Source organism: Geotrypetes seraphini, chromosome 11, assembly GCF_902459505.1.
Source record: "Geotrypetes seraphini chromosome 11, aGeoSer1.1, whole genome shotgun sequence".
Classification (NCBI taxonomy): domain Eukaryota; kingdom Metazoa; phylum Chordata; class Amphibia; order Gymnophiona; family Dermophiidae; genus Geotrypetes; species Geotrypetes seraphini.
In genome coordinates, this window is record NC_047094.1 from 107,385,412 (window position 1) to 107,399,521 (window position 14,110).

General features: G+C 44.2%; 1 protein-coding gene across 2 annotated transcripts in view; it reads left to right on the forward strand.

Moving 5' to 3' along the window:
* Positions 1 to 12,803, forward strand: part of SALL4 (spalt like transcription factor 4) — a 60,173-nt gene extending 47,370 nt beyond the window's left edge. For both annotated transcript variants that reach the window (XM_033915047.1, XM_033915048.1), the window contains exons 2-4: positions 5,206 to 7,704; positions 8,580 to 8,869; positions 10,623 to 12,803. In XM_033915047.1, the coding sequence (XP_033770938.1) occupies positions 5,206 to 7,704; positions 8,580 to 8,869; positions 10,623 to 11,045 (3,212 nt within the window). In that variant the 3' untranslated portion in view covers positions 11,046 to 12,803. The remainder of the gene's footprint in view (positions 1 to 5,205; positions 7,705 to 8,579; positions 8,870 to 10,622) is intronic.
* Positions 12,804 to 14,110: the final 1,307 nt, after the last annotated feature.

Sequence of the window (14,110 nt, forward strand, 5' to 3'; positions counted from 1 at the left end):
CAAAATTGTCATTTCTTTAATAAGACATTAACTTTTTTTCCTGCAGCCCTCCAAGTACCTACAAATCCAAAATGTGGCCCTGCAAAGGATTTGAGTTTGAGACCACTGGTCTAGCTGACCCTTGGAAACAAGTTGTGTCATTGGCACACTATGTACCGGCTTATTTAAGTGTGGTACTCTGCCTAAATTTGACCGCATATGGGGGCGGTTTACAACTTGTGCTTTGGGCTGATTGGGGGGTGGGGGGTTTGTTTTTCATTTCTGTAATCTGATTGGTTCTTGGTGCCCAGGAGGTTTGACCTTATTTTGAGATTTATATTGGAGATTGGGGTGGGGGAGGCCTTTATGGTATTTCTTTCATGAGGGACATGTCTTTTGAGTTAGTTTGTGGATTGTATATTTGAATACATTGTGCTTTCTTGTATAGAATAATGTCCTGTTGGTGTGTTTTTTTGTGGTTTGCTTTGTTTGTTTCTACAGAAAATAATTTACTTCTGGCAGAATTCTGAGCAATGCAGACTTCCCCAGGGATGCTGAATTACCTGCGTTCTGTGCAGAATTTTTGGCCTGAATCTTCAGCAGCCTGCATGGGCTCTGCAAGCTTCCCTCTACCTTGATATCAGATACTCCTTTCTTTGTCGGGACCAGGGTAGAGGGAAGCCTGCAGAGCTAGTGATTGGAATTGGGGTAGTTGAGATACACAAAGCAAATTCTGGTAAAATCAGTTTTCACCCATTCTATCCTCCCAAAGGTCTTTAGTTCCCTGTCACTAGTAGCGGGACATTGCACTCCTAGGTATCTAATGTGCCCTTGTGGCCCCAATGACATAGGCCAGACAATCCAGAGCATGTTCCCATCTGTCCTACCTTGAGAATGTCCGCGTTGAATATATTTTCTTTAAAGCCTGATATTATTCTCAGTTCTTGAATAATTTCATGCAGTGGCCCTTAAGGGGGTGCTGAAAAGCTCTCAGCCCAACCAACTTTCTAAATTATTTTGCCACTGTAGCTGAAAAGAGTGTATTTTATTTTTGTAAAAGTGCCAATTTGCAGAAGTTTTAGCATTGTTTTCAGATCATCGATTGAACCATGTCCACAAAAAGGGTGGAATGTTCAAGTGTGGAATTCTGAGCTGTCATGAAATTCCTATTCCTGTACATGAAAACTCCATTCTGTTTGTCTCTCTTTTTGTGATTTCTGTATCTTTCGAAATAGTTCCAATAGGTTCATTGTTGGTCTGGAATGACTCTTAAGAAGGTTTGGACTTTGACTTTTTTTTTTTTTTTTTTTTTTAAATTCTTGTCATCCCACCATTTGGTTTGAGTCCACCTGGCATCCTAATAGAATTGGGTTTTTCTTGGCCATTGATTTTTGTGGAAAAACAGAGGTTTCAGGGTACCATAAATGTTAAAATCACAGATGAGAATACTTTGCTGATCTATTCAGTATGCAGCCTAATCATTCTAAAAAAAAGTACATTCCTATAGCAGAATTCTTAAGATATAAATGAATTTGCTCTTCTGTGGAAGACTATAAATTCAAGTGTAGAGGTTTGATGAATAAATTTGCTAGACAGAGGATACCCTCATGATATTGTAAAGAAAATGGCTAAAAGAGTATAACTCAAGGGATCAATTTCCTGTGTGTTTCAAAATGGCAGCCTTCCCCTTCTCGGTGTATCCTGGGATGCACTGGGGAGGGCCCTAAAGCCCTTATTGGCCCAGGCACCTAAGGTCCCTCCTATGGGAGAGGACTTAGGAGCCTGGGCCAATTGGAACCTTAAGCCCTTCCCCGAGAAGGGGAAGGCCTGCCATTTTGAAGAGGCAGGCCTGCCGGACAGAGGGAATAGGGATCCCTCTTGCCAGCCTTCATCTTAAAAGTAAAGGAGGTGGGGCCTGTAAGCAGGAGGGAGTGGGCATCCTCCTGCTTGATCTTCCATTCTTCTGTATAGGTTGATGAATTGTATCCAAGTGCCTTTAGGTGGCTAAGTACAGTCTCTCCTCCCCACCCACCCCTCCAGTTTTGCAGCTTAATTGTCATTAACTTCATATGCTTGCCAAATGTTAGATGCCTAGATGTTGCTTAACTTTTGGTACACTATATAAATCAGTGGTTCCCAAACCTGTCCTGGGGGACCCCCAGCCAGTCAGGTTTTCAAGATATCCCTAATGAATATGCATGAGAGAGATTTGCATATAATGGAAGTGGCAGGTATACAAATCTCTCATGCATATTCATTAGGGATATCTTGAAAACCTGACTGGCTGAGGGTCCCCCAGGACAGGTTTGGGAACCACTGATATAAATTATCACTTAGCCCTTCATTGCCTCAGGTACAAGCTTAGATTGTGTACCCTCTAGAGCAGGGATCTCAAAGTCCCTCCTTGAGGGCCGCAATCCAGTCGGGTTTTCAGGATTTCCCCAATGAATATGCATGAGATCTATGTGCATGCACTACTTTCAATGCATATTCATTGGGGAAATCCTGAAAACCCGACTGGATTGCGGCCCTCAAGGAGGGACTTTGAGATCCCTGCTCTAGAGCAGGGTTGTCAGTCAATCACAATAAGGGGCCAAAATCCCAAACACAGGCTAAGTCACGAGCCAGACCCCGCCCCCATAATAGTACTCATTGTAACACTTTTTTCCATTCATTTTTCATATATACACACAATATAATATTATTAACAACATATAATGGTTAATCACAACGTTAAACTACACAAAGCACACCATATGCTTCAACATTCATTCCTACCAGAAAACAGATAACCCTTATGCAAATACGGAACCAGAAACTAAAAGTACTAATATATACAAACAAAACCCTAAGATTCAAGACTCTGCATTAGAGGTTTGAACGGGGATCGCGGGAATCCCTCCTTACCCCACGAGACTCCCACGGGGACCCCCCTCTGGCCAACGGGACTCCCACGGGGATGGAAGGCTTTGGAAGCAGGGTTCGTCCATATAATATAATGGACACGTCAGCCTTTAGTAAAAGAGGGGGTTTATAAGTTAATTACCTGAACAGAAAACAAAAAAGGGTTCCACCAAAGAGATTCCACAAGGAAAACAGCAGCGCAAACACAAAAACTATGGAATTGATGATCCTGTCAGAAGTAATTGCTGCTTTTAATGGGGATGGAGGTAATTCCTTGCGGAGATGGGTGGGATTTCTGTCCCCTCACAACTCTCTACTCTGCATGCAGTACAACCCCAGAGAAAAAGAAACAAATGCATTTCTTCCTGAACAGTGCAAAATTTAGACAGCAGATTGTAAATTCTCAAAATTGACACAATTCAATCACTAAATTGAAAATAAAATCATATTCCCTACCATTGTTGTCTCCCTCTCTCAATTAGGTGCCTTCCTCTGGCAGGTGTCACCTTCTGGCCTGCTCTGGCTGTTTTATGCTGCCCACGGTGCGATGCGTGTTTTCATTGCTGCCCCCGTTGTTATCTTCTGGACGGCTCCCTCCTCCTCACTGCCACAGTGTGCACAAAGCCACATGCCCTGCGCCTCATCTGGAAGCCTTCCCTCTGACGTTTGCGATGTCAGAGAGAAGGCTTCTGGTTCAGGCGTACGAGCCGCCGCCACCCGCAGTTTTGTGCACACTGCAGTAGTGAGGAATAGGAGGGAGCTGGCCAGAAGATAAACACCGGGGGCGGCAATGAAAACACTACATCGATCGGGCTGCATAAAACAGCCAGGTGGGCCTTAAGTTTGACACTTGTGCTCTAGAGCCAGAATACCTACTGTACCTAAATGTAGCGCATCTTGAGCTATAAATATAAAAAGTGTCGGCAATTCCAAGAACTGGAATGATAAAGAACTAGAGTGTGAGACAGCTGGGTGGGTTAAGGCACAGAGGCCCTGATTTATAGATCGGCACGCCTAACGTCCAAGCTAACTTTTTTTTAAATTAGCTCAATTGGTGGCAATAATTGAAAGCGCCATTTAAAAAAAATTAATTTGCCAGTAGGCGCCTAACTCAATAGGTACCTACCAGCAGGTAGGCATGGTCGGGGCCAGAGTTTATGGACATGGATTGACATAGGCATTCACCTTAGATGCATTCACTTAGGTCAAGAAAACCCAGGCCTACATGTCAGTGTGCCCTAAGGATTTAACAGCCAGTGGCATAGTAAGGGTGGGGGGGAACCGTCTCAGGCACCGTCTTGGTGAGGGTGCTGGCAAATCTCCTCTCCACCCCCTCCTGCTCTTTCCCACTCCTCCCCTATCACGCATGCACCTTCATGCCTTCCACCCCACCCCCCATACTATTAGCTCTTCGCCGGTGCAAGCAGCAGCTCCAATCTGCTGCTCGCGCCAGCCTTGGCGCCCACTTGGACGTTGCTTCCAGATCCTGCATCTAGGAAGTGATGTCGGAGGGAGAGCCGACACCAGCACGGGCAGCAAGTTGGCGATGCTGCTCGCACCGGGGCAGCTCAACAGGTGCGGCGGAAGGGGCACGCACACGGCATGGGGCGAGCCCGGAAAGAGAGAGGGTGTGGAAAGAGGGTGAGGGGGGCCGCCACCACCACCAGGGACACTCCCCCACCCTCACTACATCAGTGTTAACAACCTACCAGCACCACTAGGTTGCGATTCTATAAATGGCACCTAGCGGTTGATTGACAACTGCGCAGAATGATGTTTAGGAATTAAGATGTTTATAGAATTGGGGAGGGCCACATCAATATAGTAATGCTGTCTTACAAAGAACTTGCAATAACTCCTGTTAAACAATTTGAAAGCACGCCTTTATTTTAACTGAGCTAACCACAGATCGCTGACCTAGATCAGTATTGCATAACTTCTTTGTCAGACCAAGTATTTTCTCAGAGGAGGATTTAAAAATTTTTTTTTTTTTTTTTTTTAAGCTTATAACAATTTGTGGTGAGTTTTGGACTACACAAAACTTCGAGTGATGTGCCTTACTTAACCTTTACCTAGGAGCACTGACGCAATGACCTGTGCCACGACACATGCAGCTAATACACGTTTGTTTCTATTTTATATGTATTGCTCGACAGACCTCAGGCTCAAGTCATCCACTCCATTCTTGCCAGAGCTTTTTTTAAAAAAAAAAAAATATTTTGCCTATGGTTCCCCTTAGCCCAGCCCAGTCCCATCCTTACTGCAAGTAGTACTTGGATCTCTCTGCTTGGTCCTAATTTTGTCTCTCTCTTTCTCCCACAGATGGCCCTCTGGATTGCCTTGGCAACGGACATTGTGGAGTGAGTTCAAAGAGATGCAGGACAGAGGAGACCAATGTCTGTGAGAAATGCTGTGCAGAGTTTTACGAGCCTTCAGAATTTCTTGCACATAAGAAGAATTGCACTAAAACGCCACCTGTCCTAATCATGAGTGACAGTGAAGGAGGGATGCCCCCTGAGGAGTACTCTCGCGTTTCCCCTAAAAGGCTTCCAAGCAATCAGATAGAAGCCCAGAATGCCAAAGATGCTCGGTCAAAAAGTTGCTCCGGTTTGGAACTAAAAATGGAAGTAGCAAAAGCTGATGTTGCATCAGAGCAGACAGCATGCCAGAAAACAGCTAGCCCCGCTGCCCCTGGGGTAAGCTATGTACCAAAACCCAAAGTACCGGACACTAATGTGACTTTACAGACTATACAAAGCACAAAAGTAGCTGTGAATCAACATTTGTCTGACGGTGTCTCGACATCGGCAACTGGGCTTGGTGCTATTCCTATGATCCTTGAACAACTTGTCTGTCTGCAGCAGCAACAGCTCCAGCAAATTCAGCTCACCGAGCAAATTCGAATTCAGATAGCCATGATGGCTCCTCATGCCTTGCATCCGACCATCGCAGCTGCCACAGATCCGTTAAAAGCTTTGGGCACTCACTTATCTCAGCAGCTCTCTGCAGCAGTTGCTTTAATTGGTCAGAAAGCAGGAAGCCAAAGCCTATCGCTGGAGTCCTTAAAACAAGGAAAGCTACCTCATCCTGCCATTGGTATTCCAACTATCGGCACCGTGCCTGTAGGTCTGTCTTCCACCTTGCTGAAGCCAGAAGCAAGCCGAGGTATCCCAAACTCTGTCTCTAGATTTCCAAACCCGTTGCTACCTCAACCGCCAACCTCGGTTATCTTCCAGAACCCAATCTCTGCAATGCCTCTGTCGCCGGCAATGGACCCCTCAAAAAAGGGGAAAGGAAAACCTCCCAATGTTGTTCTACCCGATAGCAAACCCAGCACAGAGGAGTCATTTTTCAAACATAAATGCAAGTTTTGCGGGAAAGTGTTTGGTAATGACAGCGCTTTACAAATCCATCTTCGTTCCCATACAGGAGAGAGGCCATACAAGTGTAACATTTGTGGTAACCGGTTTACTACAAAGGGAAACCTTAAAGTGCATTTTCAGCGTCATAAAGACAAGTATCCTCACATTAGAATGAATCCTTATCCTGTGCCTGAGCATCTGGATAATATTCCCACCACTAGTGGCATCCCATACGGAATGTCTGTGCCATTGGATGAGTCAAATGTAATTGTGGACACCAAGCCTGTTGTGGCAGCCCTGCCTACCACAGCAATTTTGAATCTGTCTACTATATCGAGCCTCAAGGATCCCCTCGGTGGTTCAGCGCCAAAAAATGGTCAACCAAGACCAGCTTCAGGAAGTGAAAGTGGATCACTAAGTATAGTCTGTCATGAATCTGCAACCAAGCAACCCTCCAGTTTACCACAGACCAGTAGTGTTGGTATAGGTGGAACAGGTGGGCAGGGGTCTGAGACTTCTAAGCTTCAGCAGCTTGTTGAAAATATTGATAAGTCTGCTGCCGATCCCAATGAATGTGTGGTCTGCCATAGAGTGCTCAGCTGTCAGAGTTCTCTAAAAATGCATTACCGCACTCACACTGGAGAAAGGCCCTTCAAGTGTAAAATCTGTGGCCGTGCTTTCTCAACAAAAGGTAACCTTAAGACTCACTATGGTGTTCACCAGGCAAATACGCCATTAAAAATGCAACATTCGTGCCCCATTTGCCAGAAGAAGTTCACGAATGCAGTGGTATTGCAACAGCATATTCGTATGCATATGGGTGGACAGATCCCCAACACGCCTCTACCAGAAACTATTTGTGAGAAAGGAGATGTTGATCCTTCGGTGGCTGATGAGAAGAAGAGCCTAAATAATAGTTTCACAGATGAGAACCTTGAAGATGTAGATATGGAAGTAGATTCGGAATCTCAGGAAGCACCAAGTAGCTGTTCCAAGCCACCTACTCCACATAACGAGGTTCAGACAGAATCTTCAGCTGTGGTTCTCTCCAGTGTTGGATCTCTAGAAAACCAAATGAAGTTGACAAATCCTCTGAACTTGCACAGACAAAGCAGCATGAAGTCCAGCGAGACTGGCTCTACAGAAAGCGATGGCACGACCAATGATTCTTTATCTGTGGCTGGTGATCAAGAATACCAGAATGGCAGGAGTCCAGCAGCCTCCGAGTCTACCTCTTTTCAGGCCTTATCACCCACTAATAGTCAAACTGAAAGCATTCCATCCAAGTCTCCAGGGGTCAGTGGTCCAGATGATGTTGGATTTTCCATCAAAACGGAGTGCTGTGAAAATGCCTCCATGGGCCTAGAAACTGATGGTGCTCTAGATCTAACTTCAGGAAATTTTGGTAGAAAGATCATCAAAGAAGAACCCGGCTTGCATTTTACAAATGGAGATTATGGTAAGCCTCAAAAGATTGCATGAAGATTTACCTAGAGCCGGGTCTCTTCTATAACCCAGTGCTGACGAATATTGTTGGACTATGATTTGAGTGTGGCTGGAAGCATTAAACCAGTGTAGCGCAAACTATGTGCCATGGCACACTAGTGTGCTGCAAGATGCCAGGGAGGAGGAGAGGTGCCAGTGCCAGCTGACCGCCTACAGGACATGCCTCTCGTGTTGAGAGGCACATCCTGTTAGGCAGTCAGCCGCCACCAGTGCCTCTCCTACCTTTCTGTGCCTCTTCTTCTTTTTCGGTGGCTCAGGGCCCTGTATAGAGGGCTCTGTGAATGTCCGGACATTGACATGATGATGTCACACATGCGTGCGACATCATTGCGGTGATGTCTGCGCACTTCTGGGTGCCCTCGAACCGCAGCCGCAAGTTTAGTGTGACTTGGCTCATAAAGTTTGTGAGACACTGCATTAAACGAATAGAAATGTTAACATGTAGGAAATGGAAAGCAGAAAGATCACCATCTGGTCTACCTAGGGTTTTTTTTTTTTTTTCCATTATAATTTGAATGCATTAAGCAACTGGGATTTGTCTTACCATTTAAAATACAAAAGTGATCTTTTAAAGGGTGCATATGTCTCAGATTCCTTAAATCTCCATTTAAATTTTAAGCCATCCAATTTAGTGCAGGCACATGTAGATTTCCTTTGTAGTATCTTATTTCATGAATCGGTTTGGTTGCAAACGTCATTCACAAACTTGTTAGGGAGACCAGAATATGGACGCCTGAAGCCTCGTGTGTCTTTTGAAATGTCTTTTGAAATATAATAAGTTTAGTATCTTAAAAACGCATATATAATGTGTGCTGTGCTCCCTCCCAGGTAGAAGCAGTATCCAAGCCACTTTTGTCAGAGGTCCACCAACGCTCGTGAAAGTGGAAGTGTCTGCAGAGCGTCCCATGGGCTCGGCACAGTTCATTGGTGCATCGTCTGGGATGACATCCCTTTTGGTACCTCCCCGTCGCACTGCCAAGCAGCACATCTGTACCACGTGTGGGAAGAACTTTTCCTCGGCGAGCGCCCTTCAGATCCACGAAAGAACACACACGGGTGAAAAGCCATTTGCTTGCACTATATGTGGGAGAGCATTTACAACGAAAGGAAACCTAAAGGTAATACCGTTCCGGACTAAGAACCATGAAGAGGGAAATTCTATAAGCTGGTAACTGTTTAGACGCCAAAGAAGCACATAGGATGTAGAATACTATCACTGAGGCCCTCTTTTACAAAGGCACGCTAAGTGTTTTAGCGCGGATTTAGTGAGCTAAATCAACGCATGCACTAACCACTAATGCATCCATAGGATAACATGCACGTGTTGGTGTTTAGCGCATGCATGCTAAAAAGCTTATCACTCCTTTTGTAAAAGATGGAGGTTAGGTTCATCGTTGGCAGCATATAAGCCAGTGTATCACAAAGTGTGTGCCTCCTGAGATTTCAGGCGTGCCACGACACGCTGACGAGGAGGCGCGTCATCCACGCCGGCTGACTGCCTCCAGGACGCCTCTCGCAGCGAGAGGCACATCCTGTAGGCAGTCGGCTGGCGCGGATGACTCCTCTTCCTCGCCGGCGTCTCTCCTCTCACCGTACCTCCCCCTCCCGCCCTCCTGGATCCCTCCACCGAAGCAGCCAGATGAGCCTCTGCATGTATGGATGTTGGCGTGCTGCCGTCACGCATATGTGTGGCGTCGACGACCACGCACTTCCAGGTGCCTTCTGGCCAGGGTACTGCATTTAGTGTGTCGCCAGCAGGCAAGTTTGCGACCCACTGATATAAGCTTAGCCCTGAATTCTGTATAGGTTCCAAAAGCCAGAAAGGCAAGCAGTCCACTAGTCCCAGAAGATGAAGCGGACATGTTGGTAATTGGTTAAAATCTCTTTATTGCAAGGGTCACGTAAAAAGTGCCCGACTGCCATGTTTCATCCAGCACGTGATATTGTCTCTGCATTAACTGTATTGGAAGATGTGGGCTTTGTTCCCCTTACAAGTTTAGCAGTTGCTGCTTTTTCTTTCCTTTTTGTAAATTTTTATTATTTTCCAATATGAACAGTGCAATACAAATGTATCAGATATCGGTTACTGCTTTTTGATTTTTAGCATGGTTTAATACAAGGGCCCCGTATTTGTGCTCATGACAGAGAAAGACCCCCAAATTTGACACACAGCTCCTGATTGGTGAGGCCCGACTTTAGTGCAGGAAGAGGCGGTCAGAGCATACCGCGAGTGATTGCCTTCACTCGCCGGCGCTCTGGCTGCTCTCTCCTGCCTCTCTGGCTGCCCTCTCCTGTCTTCCCCACTAAAAAACGTATTCGTGGTTTTTCAGCATTCGTGGGGGTTCCTGGAATGGAACCCCCTGCAAATATCGGGGGAGTACAGTACATCAGATTTTGTATCATGTTTCTACGATTGTTTTCCAAGGATTTTTTTATTTTTTTTATTTTAGAAGCCTAGAAGGTGAGATCAGAAAAGAGTATGAAAGTTAGCTTAGAGGGCAAGAGGTCAATCTCTCGTGTTAGGATGGGTGGAAGGTGCTCAGCTTTGGAATGCGTTGCCTGGAATTTTGCGATACTGCGCTGGGAGGGTGAATTTTAAGAAAATGCTGAAAAACCAATTAGCGCTTTCCTGTGTTAGGCTGTTTTGTTTTTTTTGTTTTGGGGGGGATTTATGAGAGCTGCTCTGCAAATGTCTGTATGTGGTGTTTTAACTTGTTATGATCGTAATTTTGGAAACCGTATAGTTGGTATACGGTATATAAATTTTAAAATAAATAAATAGTGTTGGGGTGGAGTGAAGACGCCATATATAGAATGTGGCCCAACATTGGTATTCCCGTTTTTGAGACTAATATCTTTCTTTCTTCTCAGGTTCACGTTGGAACTCATATGTGGAACAATTCTGCCAGACGTGGCAGGAGACTGTCGATCGATGGTCCCATAGCGCTTCTGGGGAATGATTCCAACAAAGCATCTGAAATCTTTGCTAAAGATATGGTGACTCCCCCTGTGACCATGGATTCCACAGTATGGAACCAGTATGCAGCAGTGCTTAGCAATGGGCTGGCCATGAAAACGAACGAAATTTCGGTCATTCAGAGTGGTGGCATACCACCTTTGCCGGTCAGCCTTGGTGGAGGCTCTGTAGTGAGTACAGGCACAGTCTCGAAGTTAGATGGTTCCCAGTCTGGGATAAATCAGGCGCTATCTGAAATGGAAAAGCCTGGTACAGAAAATGCCCCAAAGCACCAATTTCCTCATTTTATGGAAGAAAAAAACATTGCAGTCAACTAAATAAACTGCTCTTTTGAAGGAGAAATGGCAGACAGAGCTATTATATATGTACATATATATAAATATATTTTTAAGGAGTCGACCATTGCCACTTTTCTTTTGCTACTGGATGTGCAAATGATCTTATGGGTGTGTTTTTTTTATTTTTATTTTTTTGTTAGATTGCCCAGAGTACAATCATGATGTTGCTTTGCAAAATGAAAAGGATTTATTTCTATTGAGAAAGATGCGGGTCATTGCAAAGCAGCTTTGTTACTATATGACTTGAATTGTGGAACATTCTAGATCCCCTTTCTCCCCTCCCCCCCTCCCAAAGGTTAACATGTTTACCTCTTATTAAATGAAGTTCTTGTGGATTTTTGTGGGGATTTTGTTTGAACTGACTAAGCAGTACCATTGGTGATCTTGAACTGTTTTGTGTGTCTAAAATAATTATGCGGGTAAATGTTGTCTGCCATCTGTTAGTATTTTTGCTTGAATGTAATTAATTTTTTTTTTTTTATTTTTTTATTTTTTTTTAAACTTGGTTCTGGCTTGCCAAAATTACATGTTTGCCGTCTGCAAAATGTATGTTTTTGTTTAAATTAGCCTGTCTTCACAACTCAAAAGTTACCGACTGGTGTTTACGTATTTTTAGTAGGTATCTTTAGATATTCCTCCGACTGGTGCCAAAGGTCTGCTACCAAGGTAGCGTTGTCCAGAGACTTGATTATCTTCATGTTAAAGTATTAATATCCAGAATGGGGGATCTGTTTACCCCTCTTTCTCAACTTCGAAGCTACCCGATACCATGTTTTAATGGATTCCACTCAACTGGACTGGATCACCAAGGTGTTGTTCAGGAAAGCTTTTCTCAGGATAAGTATTTAAGGATCAAGTGCTCACCCCTTGCATTCATATCATTACCATTTTATACAGACTGTCCTTTGGTTCTCGACTTCTATGTGCCTGCTTTCCACCAGAACATGGTGACATTCCTCCATGTGTACTGTGTGGTCATATTGGGGAAGGGGGGGGGGGGAATTTTTTGGATTCTGAACTACTTAAACTTGTCTACCTCATTGTTTTTCATATTTGTAGATGTAGTGTCTAATGTGGTTTTTATTTTATTTTTTTACATAAATAAGGCCAGTGTCTTATGTATTGATTCAGGATAAGATTCCACGCACTGAAATCAAAATGTCGCTTTAGTGGGTTCAACCAGTGTTTAACTGTTTGTTGTTTTGTTTTGTTTTTTATAAGGACTGACAGTTTTGCTGTGTTTTGCCTTTTTTTCTTAGATCTATTTTGTATGATAAAGCTAGATTGAAGACTTTAAGGATTACAAGGACTAAATAATGGGGAATATGTCTACTGTGTTTGGGGGAGGGGATTTTTTTAAAAATTTTCTGATCATGGAGGAAATTGTTCCCCCTCCTCCCTGAGTCAATTTCTTTTGAAAGGCTAACGATGCAAAGCGAATGACCAAAAGTGAAATGTTTTTCAGTCTGATTGCACCTCAGAGTTTTGCTCCCCCTGGTCTACTCTTGCCGAGCTGTGCCTTTCCTCTTGGACTTGCACCTGGGAAAGCAATGGTGTCTGTTTACATAATTAATGGATATTTGTTACAGAAAACATGCCAAAGGCATCATTTAGCTCCAGCATTTCAGCATTGTGAATGTATGTCTTTTCTTGGACAATGGTTTTCAACATCTATTGAATGTATTAACTAATGTTGACATGTTTTTGAAAATAAATTTTTGGGATGGTTTTTTCATATTTACTTGAATATTTCTGACTTTGGTTAAAAGAAAAGCATCTGTCATTCCCCCATAATACAGTTGCAAAATGACTGGTTTTCCACATGGTCTTCTCATACATTTTGTTATTTAAACGCATGGAAACAAGCCATTTACACAATCAGTGACATAGTAAGGGGGAGACGGGCGGCCTGCCCCTGGCGCGCAGCCTTCCTAAGAGCGTGGCACTCTTTCCTCCTCTCCACATGTGCCCCTGGCCTTCCCCCGTACCTTTTTTTTTTTTTTTTTTTACCTCCCCGGTGCGAGGTTGCCGCCCGCATTGGCGCTCTCTAACATCACTTCCGGGACCTGTGCCTAGAAAGTGACATCATGGGGCGAGTCGACACCGACATGGGCATGCAAATCTCGCCGGAGAAGTCAAAAAAAAAAAAAAAAAAGGGAGGCGGGTGCGCACATGGCAAGGGAGCGCTACTCAGCATTACTACGCCACTGTATACAATGCTAATGAACCGTTGAAATACTTTTTTAGCCTAAATGTGAGGGTAAGGGTAGACTCCCCCTTGTGCCTTTCAGAATTAGTTGCCATCTTCTGCTGCTATATATTGGCTTATCTTCCATTTAGTCCATATTAACCACATTTCACTTCCTCACAAAAGGGCCTTTTTACTAGGCTGTGATAGGCTACCCCCTCCCCCACACCGCAACTTTAAATGGTATACTAGCCACCAGAGCAGCGAGAACAGACCGCCACATCTCCAGGCTATTGACCAAGACGACCAACTGCAAAACATCCGGGAAAGAACTGGAAACGATGCTTTTCAAAAAATTTGTCAAATGATCTAACTAAACCTTATAAACCCTTCCCCGGACCCCATCGCTCGTGCTATCCATCAATTTTTGTAAGCTCCCTGGGGAATGCCCAGATCAATTCTTTTTCTAAACCACCTAGTACTGAAAGGTATTGGCGGGATAGAAAACTGCGGTAACTGCCAAATTGGCATGCACTAAATAGCCACTAAATACCCTCTTTTTTTTTCCCTTAGGAGGGGTTATGTCAGGGCATTCTTGCGCTGTTCAATTAGCACTGCCAAATTACCTCACACCAACTAATTAGCATGATTATTGCGTGAGCCCTTACCACTACAAAATACATGCACGTGCTCATGTGGCAATTGGGTGGTGGGTTTTTGGGTTTGTTTGTTTTTTATGGCTATGCTTTAATGGCAAAACTAGCGTAAGGCCGTTATAAAGACAGCAACATAAAGATACTGAACAGTTCCACAGAGCAAACAAAGGAAAAAGCCGAACAAAAATGGCTCTGTGGCA